At 31.9% G+C, this 17,833-nt stretch overlaps 1 protein-coding gene across 1 annotated transcript in view; it reads left to right on the plus strand.

Annotated features, from left to right (window-relative positions):
• LOC130899109 (neuroligin-4, Y-linked) overlaps positions 1-14,262 on the plus strand; it is a 347,133-nt gene extending 332,871 nt beyond the window's left edge. The window contains exon 8 of the mRNA XM_057808880.1: positions 4,021-14,262. Within this exon, the coding sequence (XP_057664863.1) occupies positions 4,021-5,051 (1,031 nt within the window). The 3' untranslated portion in view covers positions 5,052-14,262. The remainder of the gene's footprint in view (positions 1-4,020) is intronic.
• Positions 14,263-17,833: the final 3,571 nt, after the last annotated feature.

Raw genomic sequence — 17,833 nt, forward strand, 5'->3', positions numbered from 1 at the left:
ATTAATGTGAATGTTCTTTCTGGAAGGATCAGGATGTGTGTTACCGCTGCCTGGAATATATAATGTAGAATGATGAACCTTCGGGGTATGTAAGCCAGATAAATAGGAAACAATGCATTTCTTACTCTGTATATAAAAAAAAATTTCACGGATTCGTATATACACAAAAGTGTTCACTATTCTACATAAATTTAAACGGCTGAGCTGAAGAATACTGGAAATATATGGTACATATCACAATATAAATGGTTGAATACAATCGAATTGAATATAATGAATTAGATAGAACAGAAATATGATTTATACTAGTGAATTAAACGAGTGCTAACACACTGCGTCTTCAAGTTTTATACTAAAATCTCAGATATTGAACTTAAAGATATTATACGAAAATATACAGGATGTTTCTATATTGGATCTCAATAAATTATATATTTTGATATAGGAATAACCCTACGGGGCCTAATTGCTGAGATATAGGGTGTTCAAGATTTTAAATCAAAATCAAAAATTTGCCATAAATCAAAAATGCCTTCAAATTTTTTTTCCAAATTCCGTGACCAATATGCTTGTGAATAAAGTAATATTTTAACATAAACAAAGTTTGGAAAAATTTAACCTGTGGCGCGTTGTCAAGGTTAGTAGTCACTTTTATCCCCCTATTTTTTTCGTCACTGGAACATATTCTTTTTTAAATTTTATTTTAAATTGCCTCATTATTTTAAGTTAAAAAACTAGTAACCTTTCATAGAGCTAAAATGAACGGTGCTGTATGTTGTTGAAATTTGCCTCTAAACAAAAGTTTGCAGGTAATTAAATAGTACTCAAAATTTCTAAATTATAATTTAGTAGGCACGTGTCACATTTTTGATAGTTAGTGACACTTTGTGTATTTGACACGATCTTGATGAATTAAAACATAAAATTTTAGTTTTTACATTAATTATGCTGTTATAGAATGAATTTTTCATTTGAAGAGTTGACTCTTCATGTTATTGATTTACAAGGAAGCTCGAAAAAGTGGTGAAATGGCAGCTCGTTTATACCAAAAAACATTTCGCTGTCGTCGAATTTCACATCATTCTACATTTGCAAGTATTGAAAGGGGGCTGAAAGAAACCGAAAACTTATTAATTATAAGAAATAATGCTGGAAAGAAGTGTACAACAAGGACTGTACATCTGGAAGAGGAAATATTAGATGATATTTTTGAAAGACCATCTTTAAGTACTCGAACTGTAAGTCGCGCTTGAAAACCATTTTACTGAATGGAAAGTTTTAAAAAAACAAGTGTTACATCCATACAAATTGACTATTATTCAAGCATTAGAACCTAGAGATTTTCAGGTCCGTATGGAATTTTTAAACTGGTATTTACAAAAGTTTCATGAAAATCGAAATTTTCCAAAATATGTGTTATATACCTAAGAGGCTAGATTAACTAGGGAAGGAATTTTCAACTCTAGAAATAGTCACGTTTGGGATGAAGAAAATTCGCACCTTTTCGTGAAAGGGGATTTCAGTATAAATATTCGGTTAATGTGTGGGTGGATATGGTTGAAGATTGCCTTACATTTTACCAAATAAATTGAATGGAGCAATTTATACGCGCTTTCTGAAAGAAATTTTGGATAAATTTGCTGCAGCACCAAGAAATTACTTGAACAGACTCTTTAGAGAAAAATGGATTGGTCGGGGTGGACCCAATTGCTGGCCTCCAAGATCACCTGACTCAAATCCTATCGATTTTTGTTTTTAAGGCTATATGAAGTCCTTAGTGTACAGCTAAAACTCAAGCTGCGGCAGAAATCATTCAATCTCATTCAGACTTATCTCAAAGACATGTTATTCAATGACAAAACAATGTAATAAGTGTATTAAAGTAAGCGGTCAATAGTTTGAACAACAACTGTAACTTTGACAATTTTGTTATTGTTGTAATATATTTTTGTTTTATTTGAAATTGAGGTAATGAATAATTTTTATTTGTTTTGACTACTCACGCTCAATTATTATTCGAAATGAAATGAATAATTAATTAATTTGTAAACTAATTACCCTATATCTCAGCAACTAGGCCCAGTGAGGGTTCGTATTCCTATATCAAAATTAATCATTCATTGAGATCTCTCTGTGGTAGAGAGTTGTCGATGGAATATAGAAACACCCTGTATATGAACGTTGAATACTACTAAATTATTTATTTTTGTCGTATTTGAAGATGTTTATTATTACTCTAGGTACGATAGAAATAGCTTGTCTACTTTCTAAGGTCTTTATTGTGAAATTTGTACTAGTCTCAAGTGAGTGTAAAAACCCATCTGAACCTCTTGTGAAATTCACTTCACTATTTACTATTATTTTATAAGGCAATAAATCAAATACAGTTCAAAAACACTCAGAAGCACGATTTAAGAATTAGTTATGATAAAAAATTATTCACTGCCTGATTTCGAGAGAATGCTGAAAAACGAAATTCATCATATTTCAAATTTTGACGTTGATTTTTATATCGTTACTTCTGTCATTTTATATATAAATCGCGAAAATATGATTTTATTTTAAAAGGAATCTAATTTCATTTCAAAACAAAGGATTTGGTTGATATATTCTAAAATTATTTAATAGTTTTCCTTGAACAGAATCTCAACTATTTCTAGTTATATAAAGTTATATAAAGTATATAAAAGTTAGTTTCTTTTTTTATACAAGAACCGCATACAAGATGTGATCAAAAAATACAGTGACTTATTTTCCTGAAAACAAACTTAAAAAGTAACATACCATTTGAGATAATCTTCTTGAAAGTACGGCCGGGTTAGCAATTTACCAAAGCTGAATCGGTAGCGGTTTTTCTAAAAACGCACTATATAATTTCAAGATATTTTCTAGATTTTGATCTGTGTATTGGTTATTTTTTTACATTTTCTTGCTTTTCCTTTTCCAGAAATGCGACAAAAATTTGCGTGAATCACTAATATTATCACGCCCTAAATATTGCATTAATAACATCTTTTACTTCTCATATTCTAATGTTATTTCTGTCAAAAGTTACTATCATATATAAATTTTAAGGTTCTTTCTATACAGTTGAATACCGCAACACCAAAATGGTTTCAGATTTATTGTATAGGATTTTATTACATAGATTTTATGAACAAAAATATGAATAATAGTAATAGCAGATGACTTCAAATCCATATTTTGTGCTGCTTAACTCTGTTGGAAGTTGAACTTTTGAAATCCTCCTAACAACAAAGTATTGGATTGATATAATAAAAGCTACGCTCATTTATTTATACAAAAACCACATACGAGATGTAATAAAAAATACAGTGACTTATTTTCCTGAAAACAAAGTTAAGAAGTAACATTCTATTTGAGATAATTTTCTTGAAAGTACCGCCTAGCAATATCTCAAAGGTTAGTCCATAACTGGAAGGCCTTTTTCATAATGAGCTTTAATTTGCTTTTACGTGTATAAACGTTTTCTTTCAAGTTCTTATTTCATTTTAGAAAAGATGCAAAAATAGTATAGTGATTAAAATAGTGGGCAAAGCATATGTAAATAAATAAACAATCAAAAGCCAAGAACTTACGAGTTGACTATAACTTGTTGTATGGATTCTTACATTAATGATAAAAAACCTTCAACCTTTTTCTTAAAAATGTTTGCAAATATTCTTTTATCAATTGTATGTTCATCCTTTTTTGAAGTCAGAACACTATTTTCTACTTTTAATCACTCAAACTACTTGTTAACATTTTTAAAAGTTACTATAAAATCGTTTTTGACATGTTTCCACTTTCCTTATGCTTCATTGACACTATTGTGAGCTAATTATAGCTTCACGACAGTTACGATCGATATACAATTTCACTAGGGTAGCAGAAGGATAAACCTTCGAGTTGAAATAGTTGTAACATGTCACCTTATCTCTCTATCGTAGATATTACTGACAGCTTCTATATATGATTCTAATTTTTCATACAATCCTTTAATATAATCTCTTATTACAGGTATGAAACCAAGAATGAAGAATCATTTCCGTGCGCATCAACTGAGCGTATGGTTACGACTTATACCGGAATTGCATAGAGCTGGTATGGAAGACGTTGTAGCTAAACATAATTTATTTAGAAACCATAATAGTGCTGATCTATACGAAGGAGCAGTTCGGCCAGATCCATTGTCTAGGATAAGTTACTATGATCCTACTATGGAACTCATTAGAAGAAGACCGAATGCTAGTATAACAACGCTAGAAGCTCCAACTACTATAGAAACCATCGTCACTACTTGCGTGAATATTGTTTCGTCTGGAAACTATAATCATCAAATATTTCAGAGTCACAACTCTTCTGATACTCTAGCTAGTTTGGAAGCTGCGGGGTATGCTGCGTACAGTACAGCATTGAGTGTTACAATAGCAATAGGGTGCTCATTACTAATACTCAACGTTCTTATTTTTGCTGGTGTATATTATCAGAGAGATAAGACAAGAATGGAAGTTAAAAATTTGCAGCAACAACAGAACCGTAACCAAGCAGCATTTGAAACAATTTCTAAGCATCAATATCATTTAGGGCATTCTCAAAGCACAAATGTGATTGTAGACGTAGAACAAGATACCTCAGCGTTAATTTTAACTAACGCACAACAAGATAATATGAATAAGATACATCAAATCTGTCCTACTACAGTTTCAAATACGTTAAAAGCACCACCTCCTAGTCCCAATGTCATGCTACAAAACTGTATGACTTTACCTAAAAATATGTCATATGGAGGATATCAACATCAAGGATGTCTGACACTGCCAAAAACTGCAACCATGCTTAATAATACTGCTTGTATAATAGCAGAAATGCAACAACAAGGTTACGTGCAGCCGCCAAATGGTAACGCTACAATGCCACTCAGTGTGCCGAAACCACCCCCGCCGCCCAGATCCAAAAGTCCAGAAAGCCAACCACTTCTAACCCATAATAATACTGGAAAATGTAACATGAGACTTCCACATGCTGCCATGAGTGAGATGAGGGTGTGATAGACACAAACGAGAAAAAACTAGATTGTGCACAAGTGACTTTTTATATTCGTCCGATGAAGAAACATTTGTTTAACTAAAAGTACATTCTGATTTGAAAACTGTCATATATGATTAGATCATATTCTTTTGATATCCATGGCGACATCTTTAGTATGAATTTGAATACCTAAAACGAAACAACATAGTTTATCCAAAAAATTGTCAAATTTTAATGGAAAAGTCACTCACCATTTGTGAATTGATAGGTTATTTATCAGCAATCTCCTTTTAGCTTATCCATTTTCAGTATATTACGAAACTTTTCTCGGTTTCTTCAATTATTCTTAACAGACAGAAGATTTGGGCTGTATCGTGGCAAAGGTATCGTGTATCGTGGTAGAAACGCAAAGGTTGGGGTATACCTTTCGACACGAATTTGAATATAGAAAATGGCCAATTTAAGTCAAAATATATCAGGTGTAATGTCAGACCTTAGAAAGCATTGAATAAGAAATTGGCAAAGAATAGCTGGAGATAGGAGATATTAAGAAATAAGGAAAATCGACACTGAAAACTTTTCGTTTTTGGCTCAAATGAAAATTATTTTTGTTGGTTTCATTGAAACTATTTGTATGCGCGCAGGAATCGATGAAAATTCGCTTTAATACAATCTTTTTTTCATGATGCGTGATTTCATGCCGCTTACTCATTTTAGCCCGTTTCGCGCCGCCTCCACCAACTTCTCCGTCGCGAAAATGGGCTTCTAACTTTTTTTCTGTAAATTCATTTACAGCGCTAATTATTAACCGGTTTTCATGAACTTTTTTTTGAAATGTTGTATCTTTGCGAAAAGTCCTTCAGTAATGTTTATCGGCTCACGGTGCTCCATGGAAACTTATATTGCATGCAAAAAATGTAATTAATTAATGAAATGGGCACGGCGGTAAATGAGCGAACACGTCAACGCATTTCTTAGAAGGGAGCATCATCTTACCCCGTTCTTCTTGGTTTCTTGAGGCACCATGAGCTGATGAACGTTACCGAAGTACTTTTCGATTAATAATTAGTGCTGTAAATGAATTCACAAAGAAAATTAGAAGCCCATTTTCGTGGCGGGGAAATTGGCGGTGGGGGCGCCAAACGGCCGAAAATGAGTGAGCGGCAAAAAAAAGATTGTATTTTAGCGAGTTTTCAACGTTTCGTAATGATTTTTTGTTTTAATTTTGGGTAGCGCAAACAGATAGTTTCTATGAAGCCAACAAAAATAATTTTCCTTCGAGACGAAAGTGAGAAGTTTTCACTTTCACAAGTACGTCAATTTTCCTTATTTTTTTCGGAGGTTTTTCGACCTGTAGAACTTCTGACGTTATTACATCGTTTTTATTTGTGGTTCGGACCCCACGATCCAAGAGTTTTCACTCCTGTACCATATGAGGTTTTCCAGCCTATTTTTTCTTTCGGGAAAACAGGCCTGTATAGAGTGCCAGAAATGCCTTTTGTTGATGTACTAATTACGGGCCCCCTGTTTCCAAGATCAAACGTCATGTACCTTATCGTTGTTGTTTTATGTGACCAGCTCTGGGACTATTAGTATCACAAAATATGAGCTGATCCAATTCATAATCTCTTAATTCACATCTTCTATCTAAATATTTAACCAGCTTCTGTAAATTATCGGTCGTGGCGAAAAAATCGTCGCATTTGCAAAGTGGTTTGTCGATGATCTTCAGAACCATCCAAAAAATGTATACTGGAAGCCATGAATCGAAAATAAAGAAAACACAACTTTTATCCAATTTTTTCTTGATATCCTTATCCACATGATAATTAGATGCTCTAATAGACATGTGGTACATAAAAACTCTATTATCAATGTTTAAAAAGGAAATCAGATAATTCGCTGACGACTTTTCACGAGATAGATTTTCACATCCAACGAAAATTCTTCACGTCAGTGATTATAGTAATCTGGATGTAACAGGCTAGTTTGCTGAAGTACTTCCTCTTTATAATCCATTTAATTCAAATTTTTCAAAATTTGCTTCTTCCCAAGACACCAGCTCAATTGAAAAATTTAGGACTTCGATCGTCTGTTATTATCGAGATGTAATACAAGCTATCCAGCTATTCAATGAATTAATAATCATAAGTCTCATGAATGCAGGTAAAATATTGGACTGAAGAACACTAAAATATTTCCCGTTATGAAAAAAAAAATAGAGGAAGTGGATGCGACTACAAAGTAAATGGTATATTAGTTCAACATTCACTCCCCAATATGGATTTCTTGGTACTGTATTAACAAAGAAACACTCAAATTCAATATAAAAAATATTACACAATATTTTTTCATAATAAAGAAGCAATAAAAAATTATTTCAGTAATTTGAGTTAATAACAATATTGTGGAATTTGTCAAGTATCGATTCTAGCATTCACTAATGTGATAAACCTTCATTACCAAACGATAGATTTATTATCAATATATAGTTTTGAATTAACATAGTTGAGGTATTCAGAGACAACAAAATAGAACGGTTGCCAAGGATTCAATAATAAAATGAATTGATTGTATTTCTTTCTTTGTGTGTGCTAACAAATTCAGATTTGAATATTGATTGACATAATGTGTTCGAATTGCTCTGACAAAAATTTAATAGGCGTAAACAATAACGAGTGGCATTTATGAGTGAGGTAAGCGTTTTCTATTGTAAACAGAACGGGAAATTACAGTAGGATGAAATGATAAAATGGAGATTTATATATTGCTGTTCGGAATTCAAATACAAAGTGCATATCAATTTTACGTTTCGCTGAACTTCATGAGGCAGTTATACCACTTCTTCCCAATGAATCAATATTGACTATTATTTCACAAAACGTTTCAATGTTCTATTTATTGTTACAAGGAATTTATGAATTCTAATTTGGTATAGCTTTTGATGGAATAGCACATTGTGTTCGAATGATTTTTATTGGTGCTCATGAAAACTCAAAAACAATAGGAGAATACAAGAATAGAAAAGAAAAAAGACACAAAACAATCACCATAAACTCAGCGATACTGAAAATAGTGATATATATTCACGTTGTTTTTATTTTTAGGGGGTATACTATACAATTACTTTTATTGACGTAATTTTTGATGCTAATTTCTTGTCACATCTCTCATATACATTAAAGCATAATCTGAATATCTTGGCAATTCCTCTCTCTTAGACAAATATATAATAATCTGATCCTTCATGGGTAGCACTTTGGTTTTTCAAATATAGATCTGAATTGTTGTAACGGACTTTTTCCACTCATTTAATACTTACACGTTATGGCAATCCAATTAAATTAGAGCTAAGGGGGATAGAGATGGGTGTCTCGATGCTTTACTTTAGCAGTTGGAGCCCACTCAAATAAACTGTATGGTGCAATGCACGTGGATATGATGATGTTTCAAAATCACGATTTTTCTTTACAATTACTTTCAATTCCTTTCAACAAATTATCATCATTTTTGATTTTTTGTAGTGTCCAGATATTTCCAATTTTAGCAAGTTTTGGATAATCGATGGAGGAAGTGTCAAGAAATTGTGAAAAATCAACTCAGTTTTATGTTTTCCAAATGATCACTGTTATTGTTTTCAACAATTCAGTATCATAATGGCTCCTACGAGCCTATAAAATCATTGGAGATAAGGGGTGATATCATAGAAGTAGTAGCCAAACATACTAAAGAGATTCACTTGACTGAATCAGTATAAACAATACAGTATGTCGCAAAACTTTAAACGCATTTTACTCGAAAATGGTTTTAGCACACTGAGTCCCCCTTTTTGGCATCATTTAGCGAATTTTTTCACACAATACACCCACTCTTGGCACTTGATACTTTTGTTTTCGTGACTAAACACTATACCGATTGCTTATTCGAGAGCTTTAAAGCCATCAAAAATACCTTTATTTGGTCGCCGTATTTCTAAAAACGAACTATATCATTTCAAGATATTTGCTACATTTTGATCTGACGTGCTCTGAGAGTTTATAGTGGTTATTTCAATGCATTTCCTTGCTTTTTCTTTTCCAGAAATGCGACAAAAATTTGCGTAAAACATTAATACTATCACACCCCAAACACACCTCATACTTTAATTTTATTATCGTTTATATTACTATCATATATAAATCAATACTTTGTTTTAAGGTTCTTTCTATACAGTTGGATACCACAACACGAAAATGGTTTCAGATTTATTGTATAGGATTTTATGGAGAAAAAATATGAATAATAATTATAGTAGATGACTTCATATCCATAGTGTGTGCTGCTTTACCCTGCTGGAAATTGAACATGTGATATTTTTAAACCCTTATATATCATACTGAATTCTAGATGCTCATATTTCTTTTGATATAAGTCTTTGCTGCGCCATACGGATATATCTTTGGAAGGTATAGATGTTTATGTTAAAATCAAAAGTCATCCGTCACTTTTGTTGAGAAAAAGAATACATTTAACCGAAAAAAGTGTCATAGTATGTACCGTGACCGTACCTGGACACTTCGAAGTGCAAGGGACCTTTAAGGCTTGCTAAAGAGGCGAGGAGAGAGATAGTGAGAGTGCAACAACCAGTTGAATTGTTGAAAGGTGCTATTGACTCATGAATCAGAGTCAAACAGAAATGATTGCACAATATCTAGAAGGATTTGGACAATCCTAATGAAGAGAATACTAAAATAATTAGATTCACCAAACACTCGATCCAAAAGATCAATCGATCATTGGACATTGTACTGTTGTCATTAGACTTTAGAAATTAGAAGTCATTAAAGACAACTATTGCAAAAAGTGTCTCTGACAAGATGAGACGATGGAGCATCGTCTCTGACAAGATGAGACGATGAAGCATCGGCTCTACCAGTGCCGTACCTTTATGGAGAAACGACGAATGCTTAAAAAAATTCCAGAACTAGAAATAAGAAAAATGAAAAACCTCCTCCTAGGTTTACAACTCCGAATGAGTAGTAAGCTACTCTATTAAGTTATGTAAAATGAAATATACAACACAATGGGCCTCACGCGTTCGGGTGAATCCTGACCAATCTAGATCGGAGTTACCTAACCTAACCTAACCTAACCTACATTCGATAAGGTGAAAATTTTCTCATTTACGGAATGGAGGAAAAATCGGACTTGTTTTTGGAGCATACGGTTTCACCTATATAACTTCAATTATACTCGAAGTCTATATAAATAGTGTTCTTTTGTAATAAATATTATGAACCATAATTGACATTAACTCATTCCATTCTCTCAGCAAGCGGACACAGTTTGACTTATATTCGTTGATGCGTTGATCTACCACCTTTTCACTGAAACGTATTGGAAAATGTTTTAAAAAATATGAGACATTCGGATTCAGTGAAATATATAGGAAATCCTATTGGATAAATCATATATTTGGGTATGTGACACTATATATTTTACTTAATAATACTCTACTATATACCTTTAACCATCCCATAGAACCGGTAGGTGACGCTCTGAAAGATTTTTATACTTTTACACATAGAAAATCACTTTTTAGACCTGAATACTATATATGAAGCTTCTTTGAAGCTTTTGCTATTCCTAGAACTTCCTTTTGCAGAATATTAGTTATAAATCTGATGATAATTAGCTAACCTTCAATGTAAAATATGGTCGATTTCACTTCTAACTATTTGTGATTCCTATTGATTTTCTTATCACATTGTTAGCTTCAAACATTGGTTGAATTCCATAATAAATAAAATTTTAAAAATAATCATATGCCATAATTGCAACGAATGTGGAAATAATGAAACTGCTCATTCCACTCGAATTTTGATATTCTTAAAAATATCGCGTATATGTTTCCTGTTTCGAAAAATCTAGTTTCTTGAAGATGTTCCACTTTTTGTTTGTCGTATTTTCATATGAATTGTTGTATAGATTCGTACATGCAATTTCAGATTTCTTCTCTTCGTGTAATTCGTGACTCGAGTGGTGAATCTGGGTTAATACGTCTACTTATAGTTACAAGAGAATTTTGTTAAACTTTATTGAGATTATTTTCTGTGCCAATGTAAGTCGAAAGCTTGCCCAGTATCTAGAAAAGAAAACAAAGGAAATTATACGACTGCATAGCGTTCACTGATTTCGGAATTTTTGTGTTTTGATCTATACTGGGGTTGATAATTTCTAATTTATATAAGATCCGCAATGATTTTATTAAGAGTATCAATAACTTAGATTTTTTTATTTATTTTGAATTATGGCCAATGGGCCTATTTGTCTCATTTCATAGTCATATTTCACTGGCCACATTAAGAAGCTAAAATGAAACAAAAAAGAAGGAAGCAAGCTTCGACGAAGGTGTTTCTAGACACAATGATTTTCATTTGGAGAGAATGGGTATGCTCAGTCGGTTATGACTAGTGGAACGTCATAATTGAAAATTAACAGTAATTATTGGAAGACATTGAAAGTAAATAATTGTATTTAATACCAGAGCAAATTTCGTAATAATTTTTTTCAAATTTTACACAATATTTTGTTCAATACTACATTCTTTACAACATTGAATGTTTGAGTTACATTGAAAATAATCCTAGAAATGTCAAAAGCATTCAGTGCACACTATATTATCGTTGAGCCTCGAGATTTCCAGAAAGCGCCATCGGAAAATAGAGGCTGTGAAATCACGTAGGAGTAAAAAAATTGCGTATAGATTCAATGCGGTTGTAAATACTGCAACGTTACATCATGGCGCCGTCACATTTCTAGCAGTGGGCAATATCAGTTTCCCGTTTTTTGAGGAAATATTTTATGTATATTTTTCAATGGAATGTACCCCAGATGTGTGACGGATGTGACAGAAAAGCTGAATAAAAAATTGTATATCTCAAATTTTTAAATTAAAACCAAAAAGTTCTAACGTGTATTTTGATAAACAAGAAAACCACAAAATATTATTTACGTTAATCACCTACATCAGTGTACAAAAAACTGATGAATTACTCCATCTATTCCATCCTCCGGCGGAAAGTATATATCACCTAAATGTTTCTTAGGCCGAGAACAATTATAAATCACACATAGACAAATCAGGAGAATAGGGTGGATGTTTAATTTCTGTCTACCATGCATTGCGTGACGATTTATTGATGCGTGATACTTACGATTATTGGCTGCTTCAAGAATTGCAACTAAACATTTTGTGGTGAATCAATTTGCGGTAACTATACGTTGATCTCAAATTGGTAGAAACGACGCCACTGGAGTCAGAGCTTACTACTTAAGGAAGGTGTTTCAAACTACAGTGTTGTAACCCCTGTACATGATATGGCTTCATATAATCAATAATTATCACAACTTGGATGCCTACGAAATTGATAACCAATTTATCGTCTTCAGAGTCTTAAGGTGATAATATAACAAGGAAGTTTTGCCGCTGGAATGAATTCGTTGGTGGTAATTAGTATAAAACGGGTGAGTCAACTCATTACGTTTTAGTTTACCTTCAGTCTCTGAAGACGATAACTTGGTTATCGAAACGCGTGTCAGACAGTGTAATTGTGAGTGTTGGTTTAGTGGTTGCGTGAATAGTGTATTCAGTAGAAAAGTGTGAGGGCTTCTATGTTTGATAGATTTGCTCAAATGTAAAAACCTGTGACGATTGACCTAAGTGTGGAAGAAACTTCTCAAAAATTTGGACAATAGTATACCATATACATCTGATGATATATTTGTATTAGATAATCCTTATATCCTTCAAAATACAGTTTAAAGCAACATTTTTCTTGAACAGAAACTTATGTGGGCTTTATTATAAGGAAAGAACATTTTTTTAAGTTGTTGAAGTATACACTGAAAGATTTCAGGGTTTTCCTAGAGAATTATCTTCTGTTTAAAAATACCTAAAATGAACAGAAAATGTGTTCAAAAAACAGGTGAAAATTTGAGAAATTTTCAAAATATCTTCGTTCATTGAAATTTTTAAGAAGAAAATGACACTACGAAGACTAAATCAATGAGAGTTTACCTGCAAAGTTTCGACTGCAATTCTCATGGATTTCAGGTATACTTTGATAAAGAACGAAATAAAACGAAACATCAAATTTTCAACGGTTATGTTGACCTGATTTTCTATGAGAAGATAGTTAAAATCATAATGAAGATTCCCTGAAAACATATAAAAAGGTTTGAGAAGTGGAAAATGAAAGGAATGATTTCAGATTTATATGCTTATACATTAAGAAAAATCAAATATCAAATATCTTTGTCAGTGAAATTAAACAGATTATACACACTTGACTGTGGATCTCTAGATTTGTCTTCTAATTATTACAAAGCATCTATTAAAATATTTTGTTCATGTTTGAATGAAATGATATACCTAATACCGAATTATGAGTAACATTCATTCGCTGGATTCATTTAAAGTTAAAGGTGGTATTTAATAGCTGTCATAAAAGCTTGTGTTAGGAAGAATACGTGTTGTCATAAAGTTTCCTTATTTCACGAGAAATCCTTCTAAATTAATAATAAAGTAAATCTTTAGTGAGTTTAGATGGAAGTTCAGAGATCGCAGATATAGTAAGGTGTTTAAGGTTTATTATTTTCAAAAGACCAACATTCGTATATAATTGATTAGAGAAAGTCTTGAAACTAAATTTTTCCATAGTTGTGTCTATAAATTACGAATACTATAATATATCTGAGATATAAAGAGAATCGGAGATTTGTAATTTCTTTGAAATCCATATTATAACTCAACGTTCAGCATGTTTTCTTTCCATGAAATTCTCCTTAATATTGAGTTGAAAGATTGAAAATTTAGGTCTTAAGTTGATTCTATTGTAATCATCCAGTTTTAAGGGGATTCATCAGAGCCTACCATATACCACAATAAAACTAATGTGAAATTTTGTTCTAAATATTACCTTGGTTAGACCAGTTAAATTAGATCGAAAAAAACTCATTTCAGGAATAAAGTTCCATAAAGCTTTGATTTAAAATCTCAATTGTATGATTAAAATCAATGAAAAACGATCATTTTTGTCAGAGTGATTCAAAACTTACGATGGATATTAGAAAAATTATATACAATTAAAAGATGATTATCTAAAAACATTTATGTGTAAATAAAGTAAACCTCTTGATCTTTAAAATGAATATTAACTGAATTAAATAAAAATACAGTTCTTCGAGAAATTTTTGTTGTTTCATTTAAAGCATCCACACCTTTTCTAAAAGAAGTAGAATATAAATACTACGTTTGATTAAAAAAGATGAATATTCTTTCCGACTAATGAACCTTTTCCTGCGAAAATTGATCCCAGTAGGAAAACCTCCTTGGCGAGAATCTTCACATTAATTCCTTGACTACGAAACTATGTGGGCTGTAAGGAATTGGCCTATTTCAGCTATTTTGACATCTAGCAATTTCTAGGCTTCGAAGTGCAGCCAACAACTCATTATAGGATATATTTTTTAAAATTTTACATTATTAATATTTATGTTATGAATGTGATCGGCAATACCTGATTTTACGGTCCGTCCATATTTTAAATAAGCTATGTGCTCTTTAAACCGGGCCATAAAAGATATCTTAATCTGCCCAATATACTTTCTATTGCAATCACGACAGCTAATTGTATATATACCACTCTTTTCCAAATTTGATATTTCATCTTCAGGATTATCAAATCATTGTTTGTATAGTTGGATTTATAAACCAATTTAAAACCCACTCTATTAAATATTCCATCGAATCCTTTTGTGAAAAAAGCATTGAAAGGTATTAGAACAAATTTTTCTTGTTTTTGTTTTGGTTTGGTTTTTAAAAAAAAAATGTTGAAGACGTCGGGCGAATTCGCCGAATTTTAAAATTTCATTGTAGCTGGACAAAGCCGTCCTAAGGACACTTTTCGCAAGCTTGTTTGTTACAATACGTTGTATCCAAACGTTGCTCATGATTTTACTTTTTCTACTTCAGATTATTCAAAAACCTAGAAATATCCAGGCATACTTAGAATCAATGAATTTGAAAATGATCAAATAAAAAATTAAAAGGTAGAAATATGCAAGAATAAACTCGAAAAACTTTTTGGAAACAGGTGTTCTCGTACTTATCATAGAGAATGTAGCCATCCCAATAAAAAAAATTGACATTAAGACAAGAAAACTTGATAACATATAAGCTACTTGACTTAAATAGAGACGCTATGTGTGAAGAGGAGATATAGTGATAGATATTTGAAAAATTGAGCATACTAAAGCTCTAGGAAAACTTCAACAACAACAAAATCAGTGAAATCGTCTAAAGCTTATGGAAAACAACAGAAAAATCACTATATAACACCAACACATGCGACATAAAATAACAACATTGAAAAAAAATGATACAAAAAGTGATTTATGGCTGATTCTTACACCAAGAAGAAGAAACTACAGTTGACAAAGTAAGTTAGGAATCAATACGAGAAGCTTCATGATAAAAAATTTAATCATAATCAATTGGAATTGTGCAAAAGAGATAACTTTGAAGCAGCAGGAAAATCCTACCAACACAGCAGAATAGAGTACAAAGACAAAGATACTTCAGTGATATATAAATGTAAACCAACAGCGTACTTTGACACATGTTTCCATATCAATATATAAAGAAGCTGAATAAATCCTTAGATATTGTAACCTCAGTATAGAAATCAACAGAATGTGGAATGTCAAAATAGAAATAGTTGTTACAGATTCATTGGAAACTATGAGCAGAAATAACAAACAAACGGTTAATCTTCTTATATCACTAAATAAGTACCAAAAACACAACACCATTATCTGCGGTCAGTCAGTCAATAAACATAAGAGACTAGTCAACATATAGAATCTGCTTCTAACGGGTAAGCTAATACTGACTAGCTGCATCGGCATAATCAATTGTGCAACATCATTCAACCAGAAACTGCTCAACGAGTTCGGTCTTCTCAACTCCTATACACCTTAATAGAAGTACCATCCGTAGAAGGTGCTCTAAAATGACAATTTTAGACTCCACTACGATAGGTCCATTTTCACCGATGACGAATAATAGACATGATATTGTGGTAGTTGATAGAAAAGTCAATACAGTCCTCGTCGATGTAGCAGTATCGAACACTCACATCATTCTTAACAAACATCAAAAAAAAAAACTGGACAAGTGCAATTGAGATTAAACATATGTGACACAGCGAAAATGTGAAAATAATCCCAGTAATTATGTCAGAAACTATCAGATCATAATGTAGTTACGGGACTGTGCAGAGCACTGAAATTACCAGAGAATCCTGAATTCAAATAACTCATAATAATAATAATTTAATTTCCATGAAAGAAATGAAGATACGCATACAAACACACAATCTTTGAAACAATACTTAGAGATGTATAATATAAATGAATTAAAAATAGTAACTCAGAATAGAGATTTCCCAATTACAAAAGTTTTCAATGCCTCATCGAACTTCATATTTTCCTCAATGCTCCTTATATTCAGCTGTGAGACATTAAAAATTTTTAAATTTGAATGTATAACGGAATATGCTATTTTTTATATTTATATAATGGAATGTGGATATTATCCTTCTGACGTAGGATGAAGTCTCCTAATAGACTGAAGGTATAAAACATTGGAGATTTCTCTACAGTCCTCTCCTGGAGTATAAAATTTAATAAAACAGATTTAGCTCATATAATAAACCTGATTAAGAATGACACAATGAATTCCACCCTTTTGTTTTCACAATGACTTTTCCAATTCATATTTCCGTACAATCAAAACATCCAAAAATTTCATTTACTTACATTAAAAATATTTCAATCGTTAAAGGGTCGCTATAGAGACAATTCTTTCACAACATGGTGGAAAATTCATCTTCGAATTTCAAACAATAGTTATCCGCGAGATGGATCATCATGAAAACAAAACATTTTCGCGTGTACTCAATAAATCAATTTTCTCTCACCTCGCCTCAGGGATACTAACCCAAAACATTGTTACTTCTTTGTATAAATGGATGTTTTGAGTTCGTCCTAAATCTTCCCATAATTGATTTGTTTTTTTTTGGTATATATTCTATGAACTTCCATTTATCCATTACGTTGCCTTTCCTCGAGAGGCAGTTTTCAAGGAACTTTTTCCTATTTATATCGGTTATACTTGTAAAAAAGTTATGACAGAAAGTTTTTTTGTGTAAACAACTACCTATTTCATATAAATATGACATTATTCGGATGCTTCGGTTATTAATAGAATTAATTACAAGAGAAGATTCGACAAAATTTGGCTAGGAAAAGGAAATAATGAATATACAAGAGAAGTTATCGATATAGTTCTGTGTAAATTGGCTGCGGATTGTAATTTATTCCTTTTTAATTAAAACGGTAATGTCATTTATCTTAATTATTGTTCCTTCATAGGTTAGTTGAAATTTTAAAGAAAAAGAAAACATGGAATGGTACCGAATGCCTTATAACAGGATGAATATACAAATGATATAAAATTTTACGATGAAAAACTGGAAAGAGTAAGAATAGGAGGGGACTAAATTCATAGAGGGTGAAAAGAGAGTGATAATAGTAATAAGAAATAGAGAGAATGAATAATCGAGACTGTAATATATAATAACTAAGACCGAACTAGGACGTGAAGATATTGGCATGAAATTGAAAATGAAGAAGCACAAGACAATAAAGACGATACTAATAGTAACATATACAAATTAGAATTGGACATCGAACAAGA

Source organism: Diorhabda carinulata, chromosome 10 (genome assembly GCF_026250575.1).
Source record: "Diorhabda carinulata isolate Delta chromosome 10, icDioCari1.1, whole genome shotgun sequence".
Classification (NCBI taxonomy): Eukaryota; Metazoa; Arthropoda; class Insecta; order Coleoptera; family Chrysomelidae; genus Diorhabda; species Diorhabda carinulata.